General features: G+C 39.8%; 1 protein-coding gene across 1 annotated transcript in view; it reads right to left on the reverse strand.

Moving 5' to 3' along the window:
- Positions 1 to 27,999, reverse strand: part of TRIO (trio Rho guanine nucleotide exchange factor) — a 319,986-nt gene that overhangs the window by 98,433 nt on the left and 193,554 nt on the right. The window contains exons 22-30 of the mRNA XM_058178800.1: positions 22,758 to 22,952; positions 22,488 to 22,603; positions 21,621 to 21,687; positions 20,915 to 21,024; positions 16,698 to 16,767; positions 14,590 to 14,679; positions 8,189 to 8,281; positions 5,295 to 5,406; positions 119 to 309 (exon numbers count right to left, since the gene is read on the reverse strand). Of these exons, the coding sequence (XP_058034783.1) occupies positions 119 to 309; positions 5,295 to 5,406; positions 8,189 to 8,281; positions 14,590 to 14,679; positions 16,698 to 16,767; positions 20,915 to 21,024; positions 21,621 to 21,687; positions 22,488 to 22,603; positions 22,758 to 22,952 (1,044 nt within the window). The remainder of the gene's footprint in view (positions 1 to 118; positions 310 to 5,294; positions 5,407 to 8,188; positions 8,282 to 14,589; positions 14,680 to 16,697; positions 16,768 to 20,914; positions 21,025 to 21,620; positions 21,688 to 22,487; positions 22,604 to 22,757; positions 22,953 to 27,999) is intronic.

Below are 27,999 nucleotides of genomic sequence, written 5' to 3' on the forward strand. Positions count from 1 at the left end.
TCACAAACTGGACATCTTTTAAGAAAAATCTGACTCCATTTTCCAATATCTGAGCATACTGCAAGTTGTTAACAACTAGGTTTGGCTTTGTTTTTTCCTCACTGTAATAGTAACTTACAAACAACTTGCTCTTGTAGATGTATTTACTTCTTCCACTAGAGTCTTTCACTTCTTTACTAAAGACAAGTGACATCTCAAAAAGAAAGAGATGTCTTTCACGCCCTTTCCGGATGAGAGTTTTTGGATCCCACACTTGGAAGGATTCCTGAAGGATAAGTTCTCCCTGAGATTCAATGTTCTCATCAAAACCTAGGAAGCAAGTTGGAAGAATTCAAGGAAAGAAGGAAAGGAGAGAAAGAAAGAGACATGGGTGTGTGATAAAACTTAGTTCATTTTTTTATAATACTTTTTTAATCATTCTTCCAGGAAGACCTTAGAAATGTAAAAGTTATCTTGGAAGTTGTTCTTTAGTAAATGTATTTAAGGTTTACATCATCATCATCTTTAGAGATTGGCTGTTCATGAAGGGGAACTATATATATAAAACATCTGTAGTTTAAGCTGCACAGAGACTGCAAACAAGTAATCCTCACTTACTGATCATTCATTCAGCAATCATTCAAAATTATGAACATGCTGGAAAAAAGAACTTTACAGTCCATTTATGACCTCTGCAGGATCAGTCTCAGTCAAGTGATCACCATAACAGTCGGGACAGGTTTTCTTTTTTTCCTTGCAGAGTGGACAGATTGGAGAGAAAGCAATTGCAAAAAAAGTAATTGCTCTTCTATACATCAAAAGCAATGTAATTATGCTGGCAAGCACAGGTCTGGGAAACACAGGTGAACTACATAAACAGCTTATAGTATTCTCTTGAAATCTCTTTCTCTCCAATTTCTCTGCTCTGCAGGGAGAGGGGAAGAAAAAAGGAAGCAATTTTTTGTAGGTCATATCTCCTTTGCCTAACTCTTTTCCCTTTTTGCAGTGCAGAGAGATTGGAGAGAAAACCATTTCAAGAGAGTTGGCTGTTTGTGTATTATGCCCACAGATCCAGCCCTCGGCTGAAGTGAAACTGCATTGCTTTCAATATGTTTAAGACAGTAAGTGGGCACTTGAGCATTCCAAAGGATGAGGGAGCAATTAGGAAACAAAAAAAGCTGAAGGTGTGAAACTGAGTACTCTTGACTTTTTCCAGCTAGAAAGCACAAGTGTGATCACATGATTCCCCATTTAACAATCACTTTGTTTAACAGTGGAATTGCCAGTCCCAGTTAGGGTCATTAAGTGAGGACTACCAGAACATGTTATAAAATTTAGTAACAAAGTGTAAGGATTCTTTGGGAAATAAATTGCCTTGGAAAGAACTGTATTACAATTACAAAATTGTAAAACTATTCTTTCATTTAATTTGCAGTTATAATATTTAATTAATTCACACTTTTAACACTTAGACTTATACATCATTTCACAGTGCTTTATAGTCCCTTCTAAGTGGTTTCAGAGTCAGCATATGCCCCCAATAACCTTGGGTCCTCATTTTACCAACCTCAGAAGGATGGAAGGGCTGAGTCAACCTTGAGCCATTCAGGATCGAAGAAATCGAACTTCTGGCAGTGTGAGCAGAATTAGACTGCAATATTGCATTGTAACCACTGTGCCATCATGGCTCTTTAATTAGTTAGCTATTATATACTAACATATTGACATTTAAGCAATATTTATATATTGGGAAACTAATGAAGTTAGGAAAGTTTTTCTTAACTAATTAAGTTAAAAAATTAAGGAGCAATGTGGTATTTTTTGTTGCTTTAAAACAGGGGTGTCAAACTCAATTTCATTGAGGGCCACATCAGGGTTGTGTTTGACCTTGGGGGGCCAGGATGGGAGTGGCCAGGGTGGGTGTGGCCAGCTCGACATCACTCGTGTCGGGGGCACCTGTGATGGCCCGAGTTTTCTGCCAGTGAAAACGGGCTTCCAAGCTCTATTTTCAGCTGCCACGGCCTCCTGCAACCCTGTGCCAGTGAAAAAGGAGTTCGAGAGGGTTGCGTGCGGCCTTCTTGAGTTCCATTTTCGCTGGCAGAACCACTGTGGGCCAGTCCTTTGCTGTTTCCAGGGTCGCCCCGTGGGCCAGTTCTAAGTATCCCGTGGTTTGACACCCCTGCTATAAAACATATGATGAACTAATCAGCAGCATAATTCAGGAGATGTCCAATTAAATCTTATGCTATTCTTCTCAGATCACATACAACTTTGCCCCAACAAAAAAACTTTCCCTGGTTTTTGTACTACTTTCTAGATGATATCTTAAAAAGAACTAATACTTGATAGTTTTTTTAGATCTGTCCAAACAGAAAGGTTATTAACATTGTTCCCTTTACTACATTTATGAATGAATTGGTTTCCTCTCAAAAATGTTTTCAAGCAATCATAAAATTACTTTGTGTCAACTTTTTATGTGTACACTATTGTTCAAAACTCTGTTAATTTTATGCTCTTAAAACAGGAAACATGGCATTATGCATGAAGCAGCCCTAATGACATTCTTTACTGTACAGTAGTCATTTGAAAATTGTATGTTGTCTTCATTAAAGCTGCCAATCATTATAAAGATCTTGGGAAATCTCCATTAATAAATGTCATCCTTAGCATTATGAGAGCACTGATTTATTAAAGCCACATAACAAGAATTTTATTTAAAATAAGGAACCACCCAACAAAAAAATCTGCATTAAACTAAATATGCTAGCTAAATATCAAAATACTAAACTATAATACTAACAAAAAGTATTTTATATTTACATCATGATTAGCTATGCTTCCCCAAGCAGAAAGTATATGTATTCAGAATTAACAAATACTTCTTTTTAATGATCAGCATAATCCAGGAGATGTCCAATTAAATCTTATGCTATTCTTCTCAGATCACATACAACTTTGCCCCAACAAAAATCTGCATTAAACTAAATATGCTAGCTAAATATCAAAATACTAAACTATAATACTAACAAAAAGTATTTTATATTTACATCATGATTAGCTATGCTTCCCCAAGCAGAAAGTATATGTATTCAGAATTAACAAATACTTCTTTTTAATGATCAGCATAATCAGTCAAACTAAAAAAATCAGTCAACTAAAAAACAACAGATATTAAAATTATATTGCCTGAGTATATACGAGAATCTATTGAGAAGATGTTATAGTAGTATGGCAGTCCTCAATTTATGACCACAATTGAACCCAAAATTTCTGTTGCTAACAGACACATTTGTTAAGTGAATCACTACAGTTGTTAAGTTAGCAACATGGTTGTTAAGTGAATCACTACAAGAAGTTGACTAGCTGCATTCTTCTCCATTGATCAAAACAGAATGTTAAAAAACAGTAGCCATGACTAAATAATACAACAGATTTAATTTCAACTAATTGTAAACACATGATTATAAACAAGTACCCTGCAATTATTTTTTTTGATATAGAACAATCATAATTCTAAGGTCACAGGAGAAAAAAAAACCTTCAGAGAATTCATCAGAAGATTAAGAATAGATTTTATATAAACTTACTTTAAACAAGCTTTGAATAATTTCTTAGAAGTAAGAGAATACGAAAAGAAATAACCTGAACCTTACCTTCCAGCATACTGAGATGCATGGCATCATTGGCTCGCTTTGGCACACTAAGCATAACTTCTAAGCCATCTTTAATCTCGCCTTTACCCTCTTCACAGCAGGTGAGTAGCTCCTGTAAAGGTATCACATTACTATTCAATCATTTAATAAGATGTCAATATTCTAACTTGTGATGTTTAGGATACGGTGTTTGTTTCCAACTACAATGATACCAGAAGATCAAGGTGGGCATTGTGACCACATGGCCCAAGTTCTGCTTTTTCATACTTGCACTGTGACATCACACAAAAGAGCATGAGGGGTGGGGTTTATGTCATAGTGAACACTTAGCTTTCTGATCTATCTTGCATATGTCTATATTTCAGAGAAATTAAGTGGAAGCTTGAAGTCATTAGCCAAACCACAACTTATTCCTCTGAAGTCTTCAATGCATCTTCAGAGTGCCCTCATAAAATGGATGCTACCCCAGAAAGTAAACACCCATTTGCCAGCAACAAAACTAGCAATATTGTACCAATCTTCTTTAGCTTAATGATGCTCTCCACCATATCATTTATCTTTTTCTTCTTACGGGCAGATTAATATACAGAATCTATTGAGAAGATGTTATAGTAGTATGGCAGTCTTCAATTTATGACCACAATTGAACCCAAAATTTCTGTTGCTAACAGACACATTTGTTAAGTGAATCTGGCTTCCCAATTGACTTTGCTTGTCAGAAGGTCACAAAAAGTGATTCCATGACCTGGGACACTGCAACCGTCATAAATATGAGTCAGTCACCAAGCCCCTGAATTTTGATTATATGACCACTGGGATGCTGAAATTGTTGTATCTGAAAAATGGTCATGTCACTTTTTTCAATGCTGTTGTAACTTTGAACAAACACTAAACAAAATGTTGTAAATTGAGGATTACCTGTACCCTTTCTGTTAAAAATATTTTAAATTTTCTTAAATGTAATATGCTGTCCATTAATTTATAAGTGACAGCATAAGTAATGTAACATTTCATTATCTAACCAGCTTCCTAAAAGGCAATTAAATATTGAATTAAAGGTTTTTTCTAAAAAAAATTGCAAACATTTAATGATCTTTCAACAGGCAATCAAGTGACAAAAATATCTAGAGTTGAATCAAGATTAAAATGGCTAATCTTTTACTATTGTTTTTCTGATGAGTGACAAATGCATAAATTTGCAGACCTACATATATTTTTGCTCTGCCTGAACAGGACTCTTCAAATCTATTCCATATTTCATTTAGACACAATTTGGTAGTAGTTCTAAAAGTAGGGTTATCCAAATTCAGATAGAGCAGATTTGCTGCTAATAACTTTACCACATGAATAATTACAAGAGGTTGACTAGCTGCATTCTTCTCCATTGATCAAAACAGAATGTTAAAAAACAGTAGCCATGACTAAATAATACAACAGATTTAATTTCAACTAATTGTAAACACATGATTATAAACAAGTACCCTGCAATTATTTTTTTTGATATAGAACAATCATAATTCTAAGGTCACAGGAGAAAAAAAAACCTTCAGAGAATTCATCAGAAGATTAAGAATAGATTTTATATAAACTTACTTTAAACAAGCTTTGAATAATTTCTTAGAAGTAAGAGAATACACGAAAAAGAAATAACCTGAACCTTACCTTCCAGCATACTGAGATGCATGGCATCATTGGCTCGCTTTGGCACACTAAGCATAACTTCTAAGCCATCTTTAATCTCGCCTTTACCCTCTTCACAGCAGGTGAGTAGCTCCTGTAAAGGTATCACATTACTATTCAATCATTTAATAAGATGTCAATATTCTAACTTGAGATGTTTAGGATACCGGTGTTTGTTTCCAACTACAATGATACCAGAAGATCAAGGTGGGCATTGTGACCACATGGCCCAAGTTCTGCTTTTTCATACTTGCACTGTGACATCACACAAAAGAGCATGAGGGGTGGGGTTTATGTCATAGTGAACACTTAGCTTTCTGATCTATCTTGCATATGTCTATATTTCAGAGAAATTAAGTGGGAAGCTTGAAGTCATTAGCCAAACCACAACTTATTCCTCTGAAGTCTTCAATGCATCTTCAGAGTGCCCTCATAAAATGGATGCTACCCCAGAAAGTAAACACCCATTTGCCAGCAACAAAACTAGCAATATTGTACCAATCTTCTTTAGCTTAATGATGCTCTCCACCATATCATTTATCTTTTTCTTCTTTACGGGCAGATTAATATACAGAATTTATAAAGACACATTTATTTTCTGAGAATGCCTATAAAGCTAAATCAATCTTTAAAAAATAGAAATTATGTTAGAGGTTAGTGCTTTATTCCAGTGCATTATTATTATTTCCCAGACACTTGGGAATTAATATAGGATTTGAACTAAACATAGTTGTTGTTTTTTAAAAAAAACATTTCCTCTGAGACAAGGCTTGCCTCAACCCTGCTGGCTTTTTATAAGGCATTGAAAACTTGGTTTTTCAAGCTTAATAAAAGCAATTAAAGGAGGCATAACACATGGTAGAAGGTCCATATGAATAAGCAGTGGAGACTCAAGCACCCTGTGTATTGTTGGAGCTATGTACAAAATGATGTAAAGACAGAACAAAGCAAAGCAAAGTTACCAAGGTTGAGAAACAATGCGCCAGAGGATTCAGCACAGTGGCTAGTGGTAGGCTGAAATGTATTTGATTAAGGCTGGTATGAAATGTTGAGCTTGCACTATATTACAAACTTCATCAGATTGGTAGGGCACTGATACCAATTCTTCATACTCTATGTAGCTCTCATATTCCAGTTTGTTACAGAACTGTAAACCAGAGGCCTCCAAACTTGGTAACTTTAAGACTTGTAGAGTTGTATTCCCAGAATTCCTCAGCTAGCCATGCTGGCTGGGGAATTCTGAGAATTGAAGTCCATAAGTCTTAAAGTTGCCAAGTTTGGATATCCCTGCTGTAAGCCATCTCCATTGCTTTGCTTCATTATTTAAGAAGTCAATGTACAGGAAAACAGCATTCAGTCTTTTCATTTAACAAATGCCAATGGCGTTCCAATTTTTTTTTAAACTGCATTCTAGTAAAAAAAATTAGCAACCCATTTCCAAATGTCAAAATGCTTTATTCTTTTACTTGAACATTTAAAAATATTCTAAATGAGATGAATTAATTGCATTTAATACAAGGAAGTTTTCTGAATATCACATTTTGTATATAGCTCTGCCAATATACAGGTTGCTAAGTTTCCACTGCTTAATCAAATGCACCTTCTACCATCTGTTAAGCCTCCTTTAATTACTTTTAATAGGCTTTTTGGTCCCTTGACAGTACATTATAATGTGCAGAAACACTGGTTTGTGATGCACAAAGTCATTTTTTGCCAGCTGCACACTTGAATGAAAAGGAAAGATAGGCAACATTTTAAATTAAATTAAATATAGAGAGAAATGGAAATGAGGGAAACTACTAACAAGAACTGATTCATGAAATATAACAATGTCCTCCACTACCCTCACGAGCAGTTCACAAGGATACCATAATCTATGTATCAAATGCCACTGAAAGATCCAAACTGAACAAGATTTTTCTCAGATTTAGGTCTCATCAACAAGAGCAACTACTGTAATACAGTTTCAGTCCCATGGCTGGGTTGAACTGGGGTGAAAACCTCGGCAAAAAGGATCTGATACTTTGCTTCATCATTTGAAGCTTCTCACTCTCAATTTTAGAATCCTAAATGATATAGAATTGGGTAGGTATTTCAATGACTGCTTGTTCCCACATGATTCTGCCAAACTACCAAAGATCTTGGAACCATCTCTGAATTCTAGCACCATTAGCTACTGTAGAATACAGGATAAGATCTTCTGCAACTTTCTCTACCATGAGACTCATTTTATCCTATTCTAGCTAACCAACTATTGTAATCTTATTTTCCTCTCAAGTGTAAACTCCAGTCAAGTTTAAAAATATTTCTGATATAATCAAGTGGCAGAAGCATTTTTTTAAAAAATGGTAATCCTTACTTATGCAGCCAGGTTGCAAATAGGCCATGACCGGGTTGGGGACCCCTGCCTGCCTTATTTGGAGATCATTATGGAAAAAAATGAAAGATATCCTCAACTTCTTGTGAGATCTAATGCGGTATACTATTTGAACTGAGCCTGATTTCATTTGTGATTTCTAAACCAACCATTTGGAAGAATCTGGTAAGATTACTTCATACTTTACTTTATATACCTGGTAGTATATTTCTCCTGGAATCTCCACTAATATGGGTGGCAGGTGAGTGTCTGCCCCTCACACAAACCATTCCCTCTTCCCCCCTCTCCCCCGGCTCCAGGCTGCCAACCCAGAAAGGTTGGTGAACACTGCTTTAAGGTATTTTTTATACCAAACTAGTCCAGCATAATGTATGTTGGGTCACTCATAAAGACCTCTTTTATTTACCTGCAGCTCAATAGAATTGTATGTTTCAAAAAGCATATTTTCAGTGTAAAACAGGTGCCCAGCTACACGAATGAAGGCCACATTGACACGTACCTTTAGAAGGAGTTGGTATTTTGTTATCCGTTGAACTGGTTTGATAAGGTAAGATGAGATTGAATTGGCTAAACCATGCCGCTGTTGTATTTCCTGCAGTAGAGATTAAACATTTGAGAACCAAGTATAAATTAACTTAGAAAATTTGCAGAAAATGTTTTCATTATAAAAACAGAATATAAACGTCTTCCATATTTTGTTAATATGAACATGTAATTTATTAGAATATCAAAAGCTTAGTTTACGCTGGCATGTTGTAAAATATTAACGCAACATAAAACATCAACATCACTACGCAGTCTATTCAAGGTTACCTTCTGCGCATGTCTAAGATGGCGCCGCCCTGCTGATCGGGGGAGCGGCGACGGGCCTTTTCGGGCTCTATCCGGGTCTGGGGGGGGCCTGAATAACATCTTAGGCCCCCGCCCTGATGGAGGAAGATCTAGCCACCCTAAAAAAGGGTGGCTGGGCGCTGTGTGACTCCGAGGGGCGTTGGGAGGAACCCCGGAGTCATGGCGCCTTGCAGGTAATCCTGGCGGCCTGCCGAGCCGCCGCCAGCCTTTTTGGCGTTTTGGTGGCGGCGGCGGCGGTGGGGGGGCGTTGACATCGCCCCCTGGACTCCTGCCTGGAAGACTCAGGCAATCCGAAGAAGGGTTCCGGAGGGGCTGCGCCCCAATGAAGATCTGGAGGGCCGCCTGAGCTCCATCGGCCTCTTTGAACTCACGGCGGCGGCGGCGGCGGCCTGGTTCTCTTCGTCGGGCGTTGGCGCCGGTGGAACCCCGGGACTGCTGGCGGGTCTTGGCGATGGGTGTCCCCTCCCGGATGGTGGGGATTCCAGTGGCCTGCTTGCAGTGGCGATGGGGCTTTCCCGGCGGCGATGGCCGGGCGGAGGCGGTAGGCGGCGGCGGCCTGCCCCGGTGCTTTGAGGCGGCGGATGGCCCGGTAGGCCCAAGGTGGTTGTGACCTTGCCCTAATGGCGTGGATATTTGATAGCGCCGGAGGAAGGCCCGCGGGCCCAGTGGATGCCCCTCCATTATTTACCATCTTTAAATAATATCTTTACCATCGTTCCTCCCCCCTTCTTCCATAGTCCACCCCGGGTTGTTTGTATGGGGTGGTGAATTGACTGAGTCAGCGGTTTGGTCATCTACCGCACATGGATTACCTCTAACTGTTTCCCATCAGGACAGACTGGTCATGGTCACTTTACCATCTGCTTTGTCACCTGCTACCATCTTGACCATCTTGACCTTTTGCCGGACCTTCTCAGTGATGCGAACATTTACTGCGGCTGACCTACTTGCCCTGCGAGATGCCCCTCTTTCGCGGGTTTGGCCCTCCAGATTATCGAGGGCCCACCTTGAGGACGGGCTTTGGAGTCGAGAGGTGGCATCACGAAAAATAGGAGGCTTAGGGTTTTAATTAGTTGTTTTAATAGATTTTTAAGGGAGTTTTAAAGGGATTTTAAGGGGAGGAAGACGACGGGTTTGGGTTGGGGGGAGGGTTGGGGTAGCCCGTCGGGAGGAGACCAGTTCCTGCGCGTGCTCGTGACTATTTAATGGGTTTGGAGGTTAAGGGGGGAGAGTGCGTTCCTTTTTGTGAGGGTGGTTCTATTTGCATGGTAAGTGGGAGGGGCAGATATGGCGGAAGGGGGGGATCATATCGGTTTAGGGGGGCACGCGCTCGATGTTTGCAGGCGATCGCGTGCCCCGATCCCTCTGACTTTTCACGTTCCCCGGATGGCCAAGACCCCCAGAGCCTGGGCCTTCGGCTTATGTTATGCAACGCACGGTCCGTGGCAAATAAGGCCCCCCTAATACATGATCTTATTCAGGGGGGCGCCGCGGATCTTATAGGCGTTACGGAGACCTGGTTGGGCACTGAAGGGGGCGTGCCCCTGGTCGAAATGTGCCGCCGGGCTTCCGTGCATTTCATCAGCCGAGGCCCAGGGTAGGGGTGGTGGGGTGGCGGTTGTTATTAAAGAGAGTCTAGAGCCGAGGAGACCACTGTACCTCAGATTGCGGTGTGAATCCCTCTTTGTGAGATGGGGTCATAGATGTCAGATGGGCTTGCTGGTGGCGTACCTGGCTCCTTGCTGCGTGACAGCTGCCCTGCCCGAGCTCCTGGAGGTGCTTGCTGGGGTGGCAGTGAGACCCCAGACTTTTAGTCATGGGGGACTTTAACTTGCCATCTGCCGGCTCGTCATCAACAGTGGCTCGGGAGTTCATGGCTTCCATGACAGCCTTGGACCTGACTCAAGTAGTGGATGGCCCCACTCACATCGGGGGAGGCACACTGGACCTGATTTTATCTCTGGTCAGTGGTTGAAGGATCTGGACTTGAGAGATATAGTCACAGAACCTTTGTCATGGTCAGATCACTCTCTCCTTCGCCTAGACTTTCTGACCGCTACCCAACACCGCGGGAGGCGGAACCATTACGTTGGTACCGTCCCAGGCGCCTGATGGACCCGGAGAGGTTCGGACGGAGCTTGGGCCATTTCCTGAGGTCTGGCTCACGGCACGGTGGAGGAACTAGCGCAGCCTGGGAGCGGGCTGCGGCTGGGGCTTTAGACCGTGTCGTGCCTCTGCAGCCTCTGACCCGGCGCAGATCCCAACCGGCTCCTTGGTTCTCCGAGGAACTGAGGGGGATGAAACGCCGGAGAAGACGCCTAGAGAGTTCCTGTAGGTCCAGCCGGTCGGAGGCTGATCGGACACTAGTTAGATCCTATACTAGGACCTACCTAGTGGCACTGAGGAAGCGGCGTTGCTCGCCTCCTCCCTCATTGCCTCGGCAGATAACCGCCCAGCCGCCCTGTTTGGGTGACCCGCTCCCTCCTTCACCAGGGGAGCGGGATGACCCGTGCAGGGGCGTGCTGAGAGTTTAACGGTTATCTATACGATAAAATCGTTCAACCGGACGGTCTGGACCAAAATTGCGGTGATTCAGACGGGGCGTCTGAGGGCAGTCTTGGTGATATTGTCTGGGATGAGTTTGACCCTGTGGCTCCCGAGGACATGGACAGGTTGCTGGGTAGATTGAATGCCACCACGTGTTTACTGGACCCGTGCCCCTCCTGGGTGGTGCTGGCCACTCAGGAGGTGACACGAGGCTGGCTCAGGCGATTCTGGCGCTTCCTTGTTGGAGAGTCTTTCCGGCCGCCTTGAAAGAGGCGGTGGTGAGGCCCCTCCTCAAGAAGCCTTCCTGGACCCGGCTGTTTTAGGTAATTATCGTCCGGTCTCAACCTTCGCTTGGCGAAGGTTGTAGAAATATGGTGGCATATCAGTTTCCCTGCACCTGGATGAAACTGTCTATCTAGACCCGTTCCAGTCCGGTTTCCGGCCGGTTACAGCACTGAGGCGGCTTTGGTCGCGTTGGTGGATGATCTCTGGAGGGCCAGGGATAGGGTTGTTCCTCTGCCCTGGTCCTATTAGACCTCTCAGCGGCTTTTGATACCATCGACCATGGTATCCTGCTGCGCCGGTTGGAGGGATTGGGAGTGAGGCACCGTTTATCGGTGGTTCTCCTCCTATCTCTCCGACGATGTGAGCAGTGTTGACGGGGGCAGAGGTCGGCCCGGGCGCCTCACTTGTGGGGTGCCGCGGGGTCGATTCTCTCGCCCTTCTGTTCAACATCTATATGAAGCCGCTGGGTGAGATCATCAGTGGCTTGGTGTGAGGTACCAGCTGTCGCTGATGACACCCAGCTGTACTTTTCACACGGGCCACCCCAATGAAGCCATCAGTGCTGTCCCGGTGTTTGGAAGCCGTGCGGGTCTGGATGGGGAGAAACAGGCTCAAGCTCAATCCTCCAAGACAGAGTGGCTGTGGATGCCGGCATCCCGGTACAGTCAGCTGAGTCCTCGGCTGACTGTTGGGGCGAGTCACTGGCCCCGATGGAGAGGTGCGCAATCTGGGCGTTCTCCTGGATGAGCGGCTGTCTTTTGAAGACCACCTGACGGCCGTCTCCAGGAGAGCTTTCACCAGGTTCGCCTGGTGCGCCAGTTGCGCCCTTTCTGGACCGGGATGCCTTGTGCACAGTCACTCACGCCCTCGTGACGTCTCGTCTGGATTACTGCAATGCTCTCTACATGGGGCTCCCTTTGAGGGGCGTCCGGAGGCTTCAGTTAGTCAGAATGCGGCTGCGCGGGTGATAGAGGAGCCCTCGTGGCTCCCGTGACACCTATCCTGCGCAGACTGCACTGGCTACCTGTGGCCTTCGGGTGCGCTTCAAGGTTCTGGTGAAACGTCTTCAAAGCGCTCCATGGCATAGGGCCGGGCTATTTACGGGACCGCCTACTGCTACCGAATACCTCTCACCGACCCGTGCGCTCTCACAGAGAGGGACTCCTCAGGGTGCCGTCAGCGAGACAGTGTCGTCTGGCGACACCCAGAGGAAGGGCCTTCTCTGTGGGGGCTCCCGCCCTCTGGAACGAACTCCCCCCAGGACTTCGTCAACTCCCGGACCTCCGAACCTTTCGTCGCGAGCTTAAAACACACTTATTTATCTGCGCAGGACTGGATTAGTTTTTAAATTTGTGGGTTTTTTAATGGGTTTTTTATCATTTATTCTAAATTTTAATTTCGGCCAATTGAATAAGTTTTTTAATTGTATTTTAATAGTATTTATATTGTAATATTATTGTCTATTTTATCTGGCTGTGAACCGCCCTGAGTCCTTCGGGAGAAGGGCGGTATACAAATTTAAATAATAAATAAATAAATAAAATAAAGCTATCACTTTTATTATATTTTGTTAAATGAGTGGTATAATTATGGCTGGTGTACTTGCTCCAATTTCTATCAGTGTGAAGAATCCTGCTTTAGATTCTAACACTTTGATTATGCTTTTCTTTTTGATTTTTGTATTATCTAGCATTTTGATGTAAACTGCTCTGAGAGAAAATCACTTCCCCATCTTCAGTGGTAGGATTCAAATAATTTGACAACCGGTTCTCTGCCCTAATGACCGGCTGGGTGGGTGTGGCCATGGCCATGGTATGTGACAGGCAGCACTCTGCTTCTGGAACCCCCCTGCCCCCCGGGGAGCAAAAATGGGCTGCAATGCCCCCCGCATCCCGTTTTGGGCCTAGTAAGCCTCCCTGCAGCCTCCTGGAAGTGAAAATGGGCTGTGGGGGGCTTCACTGGCCCCCATGCCCCGTTTTGGGCCTAGGAGGCCTCCCTGCATTTACCTGGGAGCCAAAATGGGGCATGTGGGGACTTCTGGAAGGGGTGGGGCCAGCCAGCAATTTAATTACGGGTTCGCCTGAACTGTCCAGAACCAGCTGAATCCCACCACTGCTTTAAAGCAACATTTCTGGTGCAATGATGGTAGCAAAAATCTTGATTTTATCTATGTTTAACTGTTTTTAATAGTTGTTTATATTAGTTTTTTTTGTTGTGTGCTGCCTGCAGTCATATTTCTAAGAGGGTGGCTATATGCATTTGCTAAATAAATTGATAAATACATGTAAATAATGCTTCTTCTGGCAAAGTGAAACCAGACTACTTTACTGAGAAGGAGCAAATATATTATTTTACAATTGTTGAATACTCTGATATATCAAAATATTTTGATTGTTCAGACTTCATTCTGAATTTCATAAATAGCATCTTAGGATATTGTAAGAGAAATATTTTATTCAGAGGGGTTCTGGATGTGTCTTTAATAAAGGTAGGCATAAAATTAAGTGGACTAAGAAAGATGTATGCCAATATAAGAACTGCTTATTGATTTAAAGATAATTTCTTTCTTAAAACAAGCCTTCCAAATCCAATAAAAGGAATTACAGTTATAACCTTCTCCCCCTCCATTACTATTTAAAGATTTACAAAACATAATGTATTACATAATCGGTTTCATTTTGCGTCAGTAACTGATAGTTGGCAGTCTTACCTTACATCTTTCACTGTACCTTTTCTTTTTTTGAAAAAAGAAAAAAATCCTGGAAGCAGGCTTTCAGAACTGAATTTTCCCTGGACCATATCAATATCAACCTATCTTTTAATAGGAACAGTCAAATGAAGAACATAAACAAATGTTCTTCACATTTGTGACAGTCAAGCTGACCTGAGGTAATTAGAATAAAAATCAGGTCATTATGATGTCATTATGATGTCACGAATAGTATAATGTTCCAGTTTTAGCATAGTGAGCGTTAAGAACTAAAATGAAACTAAATCCTGCCAAGAGTAAGCTTTGTTCACTGTGATTTAAAAGATCCGGGGGATATTCTTTGAATAGGGTTCATGTCAAACTTTCACCCATATCCTTTCAAAGTCAATACTGAATTCTCACTATGTGTATTTGCATATATGTACGTGCAAATATGTGTGCCATGCCCATAAATATACTTTCAGAGCTCAACTGGTGTAAATGCAGCACTATAATCCTGTACTTACATCAAAATATGCTCCTGCATGCTCTAAAATTAGTTGAGTTGAGTCTGGTTTGTTTTTGCAGTAAGTCACATACATTTGGAACTTGTCTGCCTGCAAAGAAAAAAAAAAGATTGAAATGATTTGTAAAAAGCTCCATCTGGTGGAAACTTGGCTATTTAAGAATTATTTGAATTTAAATCTGTTGGATAAAGAAGCTGGCATGCAAGAAGGATAACTATTACAAAAGGAAATAAATGTTATATATTAGTCAGGTTGTAAACTGATTCATCTTGCCTCCCAAGATGCATGTGTTCAGATACTGTATATCCTGAATCATAAGAGATCTCTAAGAAATAGCTTGCCTATTAAACCTCTTTTGCAACAATACATTTTAAAGATTAGTCATGAGATGCTTTAAATTCATGTTAATATTCACAGCTTGAAGTACAGCTGCTTAATATTACATGAAACTAACAGGATGCCTATTCACATCCCGTAACTCAAAAGATACTTTTCTATATTCACCAGTTAGAGTGGAGATCTCTTTTCTGAGCTGAAGATCCCTATTGTACAGGGAGTCCTCGATTTATAACAGTTCATTTAGTGACTGTTCAAAGTTACAACAGCAGTGAAAAAACTGATTTATGACTGTTTTTCACACTCACGACCATTGCAACATCCCCATGGTCATTTATTTATTTTTTATTTATTTTTCAAATTTATATACCGCCCTATCTCCCTAAGGACTCAGGGCGGTTCACAGGCAGTTAAAATACATATAAATACAGATTAAAAAACAATTAAAAAACTTATTCTATTGCCCGAAATTTAAAATAGTATAAATAATAAAAACCCCTTAAAACCCATAACTTTAAAATCTAATCCAGTCCCGCGCAGATAAATAAGTGTGTTTTAAGCTCGCGACGAAAGGATCGGAGGTCCGGAAGTTGGCGAAGTCCTGGAGGGAGTTCGTTCCAGAGGGTGGGAGCCCCACAGAAGGCCCTTCCCTGGGTGTCGCCAGGCAGCACTGCCTGGCTGACGGCACCCTGAGGAGTCCCTCTCTGTGAGGCGCCTGGTCGGTGAGAGGTATTTGGTAGCAGTAGGCGGTCCGTAAATAGCCCGGCCCTATGCCATGGGCGCTTTAAAGATTGTCACCAGCACCTTGAAGCGCACCGGAAGGCCACAGGTAGCCAGTGCAGTCTCGCAGGATAGGTGTAACACGGGAGCCACGAGGGCTCCCTCTATCACCCGCGCAGCTGCATTCTGAACTAACTGGAGCCTCCGGATGCCCCTCAAGGGGAGCCCTATGTAGAGAGCATTGCAATAATCCAGGCGAGACGTCACGAGGGCGTGAGTGACCGTGCATAAGGCATCCCGGTCTAGAAAGGGGCGCAACTGGCGCACCAGGCGAACCTGGTGGAAAGCTCTCCTGGAGACGGCCATCAAATGATCTTCAAAAGACAGCCGTTCATCCAGGAGAACGCCCAGATTGCGCACCCTCTCCATCGGGGCCAGTGACTCGCCCCCAACAGTCAGCCGAGGACTCAGCTGACTGTACCGGGATGCCGGCATCCACAGCCACTCTGTCTTGGAAGGATTGAGCTTGAGCCTGTTTCTCCCCATCCAGACCCGTACGGCTTCCAAACACCGGGACAGCACTTCGATAGCTTCATTGGGGTGGCCCGGTGTGGAGAAGTACAGCTGGGTGTCATCAGCGTACAGCTGGTACCTCACACCGAAGCCATGTGATCAAAACTCATATTTATGACAGTTGCAGTGTCCGGGGGTCATTTGATCACCTTTTGTGATCTTCTGATAAGCAAAATCAATGGGGAAGCCAGATTCATTTAACAGCCTTATTACTAACTTAACAATTGCACTGATTCGCTTAACAACTATGGTAAGAAAGGTCATAAAATGGGGCAAAATTCACTTAAATAATGTTTCATTTAGCAACAGAAATTTTGGGCTCAATTGTGATTTCAAGTTGAGAACTATCTGTATTTACTATCTCACACTGTAAATCTCTTTTATTAGGCCATAGTTTTATTTTTCAGGTGTGAATGATCACAACTCAAAATACAATTGATCATTTAGTAAAGGTAACAAAGCAATGACCAACATCTTACCCACGTAACAAAGCAATGACCAACATCTTCAGGTAGCTGCTCATATTTCTCCAGCTCTTTCAGGAATATACTGTTTAAAGAAATGATTGAATAAAACCATTAACATATTCCTCTTCCCTTTCTACATTGTAATTATACTATCCATAGTGGCTATAACATATTGCTATATGCAATACTTGTGCAGAATTATCCAGTCAATCTAGCCTTAGAACTAAACTACACTTTATAGTTCCAGTAAAACAATGATCTAGCTATAGCTACAGCTATGGTATGTCAGGTTATGGTACATTGTAATCATGCCAGGCTTACAAAATGTGGTGCCTTTTAGCTGTGATGAGTTAGAACTAGCTCATAGTCCCCTATGCATTAAACAAAGCATACACACTGAAATAACTAATAGGAAAATTAGCACTAATTTACTGACTTCATTGCAACTTAAATGATCTAAAATTGACCACAGAAGCAAGCAAGCAAACAAACAAACAAACCTATTACAGGAAGAGAATGCTTGCATTTCCAAGCTTTATAAAATCAATCTCTACTATCAGTTTATGCACAATTAACAAGTTCTTTTATTATTATAACAATTTTATTAAAGATTACAATTTACAACAATAAAAAATAAAATAAGAAAAATAAGAGGCAGAAAAGAAAAAAGCAGAAAAAATAGAAAAGAAAGAAAAAAATAGGAATATACTATAGACACACGAAGAAGTGGCTTCCTCATTTATCACGATAAGTATAACCAACTTTAGTAATTTATCAGTTCTCCTAAAATACAACATATGATCTCTTGTTCTCATATTTCATCTCTTATCTACAAACAAGTCCATAAAACCTTGCCATTTTATTGAGTGTCAGCAAAAATCCATTAAGAGTTAACAAGATATAACAACATATCTACTTTAATCTTGATCAAATAAACCAACTTTATATTAATTCCTTTTATTTCAAACAATCTTAACTCTAGATCTTGCAAATAATGTCCCAGAACTTGATTTATTTTTACGTTTACTTTGTCCCTTCTCACAAAATTCTTCAAAGTTTTATAAGCCTCTTGTAAAACCCACATAGGAAAATTACCACTCTCTTGGTTTGTTATTTGTATATCCCTTTTAATTATTAAGAGATCAGACAGTTTCTTTTGTATCTCCAGTGTAATATCTTTTTCCATGTCATTTTTAAATCCACTTTCAAATCTCAGTCATGTCAGGTAAAACTTGTTCTTCTTCTATAATATTTTTAAACACAATCTACTATAGAAATAGGACTTCTCAAAATTAATTTTTGGGTCCCTTGTTTAAAAGTAATTTTCAATATGACTAATGTCAAAATATTTTATTTCATTCTATGTTTATAAACTGAATTTGACTGCTCTTCTCCTTTGAATGTAATTTTAGTTCTTTTTAGTTCCCTCTAGTATTCGATTAAAAAAAAAATTAACAGAATTCAAAACAAAAGCATTTTCCCATGGGAAGGATTCTTTATACTTAATTCCAAAATTTTATTTCAAATTTATTTGTACCTAGTCCATTGGTATCTTTTTAAAATCAAAGTTTTATATCACCCTTTTGCTGTTTATTCCAGAGTTTTTTTTTAATTCCTTATATTTGTATTTAAAACTTCTTTCCTTAAGGATTGAAGAAAACTCATCCATGTCAGGCAGACCCCAAACCAAGAATAACACATGATGATTCTTCCAAGCTGACTTTATTGTTTCCACACTTACATACAGAATCTTGCCAGGCTAAGTACTCTACTATCTATATCTACCACTAGCTGAATACCCGTGCTCCGCTACAAAACTACGTGATTGGGCTTGATAAATCAACACTTAAGAGTTTGAAAATTAATGAGTAGTTACGATCGGCCACTCCTCTCCCCTTCTCTCCCTCAGGCTAGCGCCACAGAAGCCTCTCCTCTCCCTCAGGCTAGCGCCACAGAAGCCTCTCCTCTCCTCTCCTCTCCCTCAGGCTGGCCCCACAGAAGCCTCTCCTGTCCCCTCCTCTCCCCTAGGTTGGCCCCACAAACAGCCTCTCCTCTCCTCTCCCTCAGGCTGGCTCCACCGAAGCCTCTCTTATCCTACCCCCTCTTTTTTTCTTCAGGCTGGCCCAATAGATCCTCTCCTCTCCCCTTCTCTCCCTCAGGCTGGCCCCATAGATCCTCTCCTCTCCCCTTCTCTCCCTCAGGCTGGCCCCACAGAAGCTTCTCCTGTCCTCTCCTCTCCCCTTCTCTCCGTCAGGCTGACCCCATATACCCTCTCCTCTCCCCTTTTCTCCCTCAGGCTGGCCCCATAGATCCTCTCCTCTCCCCTTTTCTCCCTCAGGCTGGCCCCATAGATCCTCTCCTCTCCCCTTCTCTCCCTCAGGCTGGCCCACAGAAGCCTCTCCTCTCCCCACCTCTCCCTCAGCCTTGCCCCACAGAAATGTCTCCTATCCTATCCCCTTCTCTCTCTCAGGCTTTCTAGCCCCTTCTCTCCATGAGGCTTTTCCCACAGAAGCCTGTCCTATGCTATCCCATTCTCTCCAGAGTTATTTTCAAGTTGTGAGGGGGAGTAGAACATCTAACTAATTAGCATCAGAGAGTGTTATAATAATATAGGAAATACTAATGCTCTAATGGTCATTTTGAAAAATCTTTTCTTAGTGAGCACCTAGAAGCCAAGAGGAACATACGTGGCAAATTTCAAGTTTGAAGGCTTTACAGTTCTGGAGATTTCATGATTAATGCATGAGTGGTTTTTGCTTTTATATATATTGATATACTCTGAGAAACTTTAGGGAAGGACTATTTTCATCCTTTCTCTCACACAAAATATCTGGACTGAATTATTGCTTATTCCTCTGGCATCATCCCCTCTTTCCCTGGAATTCAGCCTACTACATTCCATCACATCCAGTGTTGTAAAACGTGTAGGTCGAAAGATTTCCGATAGATGGAACAAGCAATTTCCAAAAGTGATTAGAAAAGAAAGTATGCAAACCCACAGTCCTTTCAAAGACAGTTTGGGCAAGATGGTTATTGGCCCTCATCTCCCAGAGCTCTAAAACTACTGTAAACTGCTGTCTTGGGATCTCCTTGCAAGGAACAACTGCCTGGAGCACTTGTGGGTGATCTCAATTCTCTCTTTTGTCTGGAAAGGAATTACGAAAACTGGTCCACTTGCTGGGTCTTTATTCTGCAACAATTAGCAGCTCCACAAAATCAGTCTACCCTTTCTTCCCCGAAGTCTTCAGTTTTTAGCAAGTTCTAATGACTTAAGATGAAGTTGGACACTCACTGATTTCTTTTATGCCTAAACGTCTTTTCCATACAATAGGTACAATATAAAAAGTAAAGTTCCCTTCATTACATATTGAGAACTGATGTAGCCATGATTCTAACCATAACCATTGGGCAATATATGTAGCGTAGACATTTTTCACATAAGGAAATTTTGAACTACCTAATGTTCACATGGTCTAGTAAGACAAATTCAAAGGAGATGACTGTGTGTGGAGTCCAGAATTATAACAGTTGGGGTTTTCAGAGGGTAAGACAATTGCTTTTCCCCATCTTGCACTCTATGCAGACACAATTATGTATTAAATAAGGCTCTTGTGTTTTGCAGGTATGCTTGCAGGCTGGTTATAATAGATTTTTCATCTGTTACTTATTCATAGAAAAGTTTAGATTCCACAAAACATTAACAGAGAAAAAGGATATATCAAATTAGGGATCCTTACCAAGGAGAGGAGATTTAGTGTGGGAAACATGACAGAATAATTTTAATGTGCATCTAGTGAGTCTGGAGCTTCAAATAAATTCTGAATTCAGACTATGTGATCTAGTAAGTCTGAATTAAGGCTTTAATGCTATTCTAAGATCCTATTTAGCATTATCAGTCATCTCACAGATAAAAGCTGATGTGTTCTATGTATCAGTTTTATGTATTATGCAGCAAAACCAAAACAACTTATTGTCTGGGTGGTTGAACAACCTAGACCAACCTATTTACATGAAATTTCCAGACCAGAATAAAGCAAGTCCATTTTCAGATCTACTTAAATAGAAAACCAGAATAAAACAATGCTAATCTGAAAATTGTCAAGCTCCACTCATTGAACCTTCAATCTGCACTAGCAAAACAAAACCATATATTCATTTAATATATCAGAAGACATTAAATCACTCTTTTTTTTCTAAAAGCAGGGTCATGGGTGACTCTCTTCACTCACTTGTTATGGAATTCATAGATCTCCTGCATGTTTCCAAAAATGATGTGCTCTTTGTTGACAATACCAGGTGGGATCTCTTCAACACCACTTGTCATTTCCCAGAGATATGTCTGGTAAAAAAGAAAAAAGAAACCAAAAAAAAGGCGAGAAAGCGAAGTTGGTTTAACAATTATCTAGGTATAACCAACCATTTCAATCTAACATATGCAAAATCATACTGGACTTTATAAAATGTCTATTTTAGATTTGTATAATACATTTGGTATTATAATAATGAGATCCTAACTAGTGCAACATGTCAATGAAAAACTAATAGTTTAAAACCAGACCCTGAAATACAGAAGAGAGGAGTTTCTGTTCAGAGAGAATAAGCCAGTTCTCGAATGTGCAATGTAACAGTGGAAGCAATAATAGAACATTATCCCTTCAACAAAACAGTAAAAGCTTAACAAAAGGAGCAACTAGTTCATTGTGCCTGAAAATGAACAGATATGCTATTGTCTCTGTTCAATCAACATAGGAATGTTTAAAGAGCAAAACAAGAAGCTGATCAAGCCAGCACTGGCAATTCTTGATTTAATTGACAAACACGCCTCCTTCTGATACACTACTGCACAGATTAGCTCTATGGTTACAGATCATACAATATGACAGTGAAAAAAAATCTATTTGAGAACCCACATTTAGCTTGGAAACAAGAACTTACGTCCATACATTCCCGGAGATCTCTTACATAAGCCTTCTCTGTCTGGATAAGCTCTGCCATGATGAACCTTTCCATACACACAAGAGAGAGACAACTTTAGATTATTTGTTTCATCATGTATCATTCTGAACAGAAATTAGATACATGGCAAGGATTTTACATAGTAAAATATGTTGATGAGCTCAGGAGCACAGAGTGGATGAGAATTGCAACTAGAAAAAAATGTGGACTATTAAGGTCAGTAAAAATGGTAATAAAATGATTTAACATTGCTTTTGCATAAGTAAATATTAAGTCTCATCTTGGAAGCATTCTGTCCTCTAATTTAATCTATGCTTTAAGTATTGGTTAAAGGAAGCAATAAAAATACTGAATACAATGACAGATGGTCATTAAAGGAAGAGTACATTTGCTCATTCTTATTTGTTGTTGAATCTTAGAAAAAAATATTCTAGATTGTTTTTTGGATATTCAAGAGATCAGCCTATTTTAAATGCTTTGCCTCAGTCTTATCAAATAGCAATGCACAACTTAAAATCCACATTCTAATTTACTTTTTAACATATAGGGTCATTGCTGAGAAGTGGAAAGGGACAAATGGAAAAGGCAGCCGGGGGGGTGGGAGGAGGAAAACATGGCATATTGTATACTTCGACATGGACTAAGACTAGACGTATTACTTTCCCCCTTGATTGTTTAATGTACATAATTTACTTAAATGTAAAAAAGAACGTTTTGGTGACATATTAATGATATGTTAGCTGGGGCTATGAATGCACAACAACCTAACTAAATAGATTAAAAATAGCACACAAGTCCAAAACATGGATAAACATGAATTATGCTAGGAGGAGACAAATGATTTACTCTTTCCTGCGGGCAGACTTCCTCTTTTCCTCATTAAGTTCATGAGCAGCATCTCTCAGCTTCACCTCTGACCCAGGAAGACTGGCTGGGATTATATCCAGTTGCAAGCTTTTACTCTAAATTAAGGAAGGGAAGACGACATCAAAATCAGCGAAGAGAAGGAGAAACAAACACAAAAAAAGGGTTTAAACTAGATAGAAGCTCTAGAAGCCATATTAAGCCATTCCACATTACTTCAAGCAAAAATAAAAATAAAAATTCAACACTCACCGATTTATTGGAATCTGAAGAAATTCCTAGAGCTTTCTCTAAAGAGGTCCTGTATTTTTCCATACGCAGAGAGAAGTCTCTGTATCTCTTGTCCACTGCTGTGACACATTTTTTAATCTCTGCGGCATGGGCATGCCCCTTTTCACAAAAGCCATCAGCTAGCTGTATCAACAACTTCACCCGCTCTTTGGTTTGCTATAGGATACATGAAAGATGGGAAGGCGGTAAGAAGAGTGGACATTCAGTGCCTCTAATGAATAACAGCTTTTTCACGCTATAAATAGAAGATAATATTCTGTTTCCATGCTAACAGCTTTTTGGTACTTGAACAGAATTATCAGGATCATTTTAACATTTTTTACATTTCTAGCTTTTAGGGTTCTGCAAAGTAAGGACCTGAAGACAGAATGAATTTAGGATAGCCTCATGCATTGGCACTACTACTGTGTCTGGGAATTACTTAACCATCCAGAAAACACAAGTTTGGGGAAATATGCCTCATCATGCTAAAAACCCAATTTATAATACCACATGTTATTGATAAAGAACTCAAGAAGTTTCAGTCTTTATAGTAGCAGAGAGTTTGATAATAAGTATATGGTACGCAAAGAGTAATGTAACATTAACAGTCCTATTTTCCCCTACAGTATGGGTGTAAAAAGATTGTGTCACAGATTCTGTTGCGATGTATCACTCTAAAGGGGATTGATGACCAGATGAATGCTAGCAGAAAAGAAGTCTGATTAGTATTAGGCTGAAAAAAGTCTGATCTACTTATAGGATGGCAGGGGTCTTTCACATTTATTTCATTTTATTATAGAAGTGCTCTGAGTGCTTAGAGGAGGGGAATTGGAGGTGTCAAACTCAAGGCCCACGTACCGCCCTTCCAGGCTCCGTTTTCAGCCCTCTGCCAGCAAAAAAAAAACCCCTCCCCAGCTCCGTTTTCACTGGCAGAGGGCTGCAAGAGGCTGTCACGGCCAAAAATGGGGCCCAGGGGGCCACACGCTGCCCCCCAGGCTCCATTTTTGCTGGCAGAGGGCTAGCAAAACAAACTAAAAGCAAAACAAAACAAAAGGAGAAATGTTTCCCCCTTTGCATCTGAGCATCCAAGAAGGAACAGGAAAGGAGAAAAGGAAAGGCAAAGAAAAAGAAGGAAAGACAGGAAGAAGGAAGGAAGGAAGGAAGGAAGGAAGGAAGGAAGGAAGGAAGGAAGGAAGGAAGGAAGGAAGGAAGGAAGGAAGGAAGGAAGGAAGGTTATAATGAAAGGGAGGGTCTGAGGGAAGTCCTGCCTTAGCACTCGGCTACCACAGGTGCTCCTGACATGAGTGATATTGAGCTGGCCATGCTCCCTGGTCTCACACACACACCCCAAGGTCAAACACAACCCTAATGTGGCCCTCAATGAAATTGAGTTTGATACTGCCTGGCTTAACAGCGTGGGACTCCTCTGTTCTGCAGATGCAGAAAAACAGTAAAAAGCAATAAATAGAAGAAATGAAAGGCATGAGATAAAAAAAGAAAAGGAAGCATAGCTAACACTAGTTTTACAACACCAACATTCTCTGTGTATATCCATGCTTTTCTGTCTTTACCAATCATTCCTGCTTCTACCATTTTGGGTTCTGGACCCTGGAAGCATGCCTTCTCTACTCTCTGGAACATGGTTTCTCCTGAGATTTGGGTAGTTCCAACTCTGCTGTTATTTAGAAAAGCCATGAAGACTGTGAAGATCTGGCTCTTTACCCAGGCATTTGACGAAGGACAGTGAGACCCCTTTTTTCAACACATTTGCCATCTTTTATCTTTATTTTTACTGATTTTTTTGGTAATTTCTTTGTTTGATTGTTATGAGACTCCAAGAGTCATCAGTCTAGTGACATACAGATTTAATTAATATTAATAGATAACAAAGTTAAAAGACTTGCAAATAGAAATAGAATGACTGTGGCAAAAGAAAGCAAAGATAGTTCCAATAATAATAGGTGCCTTGGGTGTAATCTCAAAATAACTGAAATGCCACTTGAACACTATTGGCATTGGCAAATTCACTACCAGTCAATTGCGAAAGTCAGCTTTACTTGGTTGGCTTTCATCCTGTGACAGTATCTGTAACACCATCCGAGATCCACATCTCACCATCCAAGATTCTCAGTAAGAACTCACTAGGCGGACAAAATTGCCAAATCCAGCTCAACATCTAGCTGACTGTGCAACGAACCATAATTTATATACTGTCTTTTATTCTTTAAACTGTTCTTTCTCTTTTTCAAGATCTCATCTGTTCCAGTTAATTCAAACTTTCTCACTCTTTGTTTTCTTCTAGACCCATTCCTCACTTCATAAATCATCTCATTTATTCAATGTGGACATTTAATCAATATGCAATTAATGCCCATGTTTTGGACCCTTTTTTTTCTTATTTTAGCACATAGTTAAGGATATCACCACTACTGCATTCAACTTACTTTTATGTTTTTTTCTTGACATATTCATATTTCATAAATAGTGACCTTTTAAAAAATATTTATTCTTTACGACATACTGTATATACTACCCACCATCTTTCTGCTAACATCTGTTCATCTTAAAATGTCTCCATCTATTTTCTCCATCAATCACAATAACTCTGGTCTCTAATACATCAATCAGATCCATTATCCTTCTTGTATCTAAAATTTCCTGCAAATCATCCAGGTTGCCATAGGCATTATTCACATATGAAAATACATACCGGTATTCCGTACTGGTGTTCACAATTTTAACCAATCACCATCAAATATCACAACAAACCTACATTATACAACCAAGTGGACATCAGATATTTTGACTTGAGGAAACTTTGGTGTTATATATTAGCTGAGCATTCTTTAATGCTCGCTTATGCTTTACTCTGCCTGCCACTGAGCAGCCATCATTCAAAACTAAATTTATCCAGAACTTTCCATAATTTAAGCCTATTCACCAGCATATACTTTCTCAAAATCATTAAGTGAACATAATCTATTATTCTCATAATAGTAATTTAATACTAATCAATGAAAAGTAATTTTCATTTACTTCTATAAGTATAAAATATAAGATTCTACCAGCAGCTTCATAAAATAGTAGAAAAGGCAGATGATTTCTACTTGGATTACAGAATTCCTCAAGCATGTTACTGATACTTCAGTACTGCTGTTCAATAATTAAATATATTTTTTGGAATGTCATGGTTTTAAAACCAAACATGTATTTTATTTTAGCCACAAGAAAAGGATTTTTTTAGGCATTCCATTTTTTAAACTTTTAGGTATGCATGAGTTAAACAAATACTGATATTTTCAAGACCCCAAAGCTTATAATAAGCTAGGTTAACTTCTCTTTTATTAGAAAATATGATCCAAGCAGGCCAATACCTTGCAATTTTCTAAACTGCTAAAATAGTGCAATATAAGAGAAAATAGTCTGCACTAAATGATGAAAATACAATTTAAAAAACCTTAAATAAATTATAGTGTTTAAATGAACTAAACGTAATTGGAAAAGAAAAACAAAACAAAACCCAAACTCCCAACAATGGAATGGGGGAAAAAAGATCTAAATAAGTATAAAGATCTACAGGGAATTATTTCAGTCATTGAGCTTGTCATCAAACCTGGATCATAAAGTAATGTGTTTTCTAATTTTTAGAGCACTTTTTAAAAATAAATAACAAACTCATATCCTCTCATTCTCTTTCTAGTTATGTTGGTACACCCCAAGCCTGATAAATCTTTGGTACACCCCAAGCCTGATAAAGCCAAAGCTCTTTGACAAATCCTATCTTTTAGGAATATAATTCAGCATCCTACTGAGATCCTTAAATCTAATATTTCTTCCCCAAATTATGTTAACATATATATTAACCTGAAACCAAAATAAAGCTATATCATAGATATAACCTCGGAAGAAATTATTTTGGTAATTAAACAATTAAAAATGGGGAAAACTCCTGGTACGGATGGGCTCACAGTTAGTTATTATAGGAATTTACAGGATGAGATGTTAGGTCCACTTAAGGAATTATTTAATCAGATACAACTAGGAGGGGGAATTCCCCCCTCATGGAGAACCTCTTTTATTTCATTGATACCAAAAGAGGAACAGGATTGTTCTAAACCTGGGAATTATAGGCCAATCTCACTTTTAAATAATGATTATAAGATTTTTGTTAAAATAATAGCTAATAGATTAATGTTGATTCTGCAGCGAAGAATTCATAATGATCAATCTGGATTTATAAAAGGGAGACAGATGAGGAATAATGTTAGGCAGATTGTTAATTTACTGGAGTACTTAGAAAAGAAAAATTTTATTCCAGCAGCATTTATTTTCTCGATGCAGAGAAAGCTTTTGATCGATTGCATTGGGATTTTTTATTTAAATTAATAGAAAAGATGCAATTTGGAGATGGTTTTTTAAGAATAATTAGGGCAATTTATGGAGAGCAAACAGCACAGATTATAATCAATGGTAGCTTAACAGAACCTTTTAAGATTGCGAAAGGAACAAGACAGGGATGTCCTTTATCACCATTATTGTTTATTTTAACTCTAGAACCATTATTGGATAAAATACGAGAAGTAAAGGAGATAGAGGGAATTAGAGTTAGACAGTATGAATATAAGTTAAGAGCTTTTGCAGATGATTTGGTGATTACTTTAACAAACCCTATAAATTCTAGTAAATCTTTGTTGGAAATAATTGATCAATATGGGAATGTTTCAGGGTTTAAGGTAAATCAGAAAAAGACAAAAGTGATAATAAAAAATATGGCCAGACAACAGAAAGAAAAACTAGAGGAAATAACAGGATTTGAAATTGTAAAGAAGGTTAAGTACTTAGGGGTTTATATTACATCGTCAAATGTGAAATTGTATAAGAATAACTATGAGGTTTTATGGCAAAAAGTTCAGAAGGAGTTGATTGTTTGGAAAAAATTGCAATTATCTTTGCTGGGGAGAATTGCTGCTATTAAAATGAATGTTTTACCTAGATTTTTATTCCTCTTTCAGATGATACCAATAATTAAGAAAGATAAGAATCTTGAGGAATGGCAGAAGGGAATTAACAAATTTATATGGGAAGGTAAAAAAGCTAGGGTTAAAATGAAAATAATTCAAGATTCTCGGGAAAGGGGAGGTTTAAAAATGCCTAATTTTAAATTATATTATGAAGCAGCTGCTCTCTCTGCAATAAGTGATTGGTTTAATTTAACAGAGGA

This window comes from Ahaetulla prasina, chromosome 3, assembly GCF_028640845.1.
Source record: "Ahaetulla prasina isolate Xishuangbanna chromosome 3, ASM2864084v1, whole genome shotgun sequence".
NCBI lineage: Eukaryota > Metazoa > Chordata > Lepidosauria > Squamata > Colubridae > Ahaetulla > Ahaetulla prasina.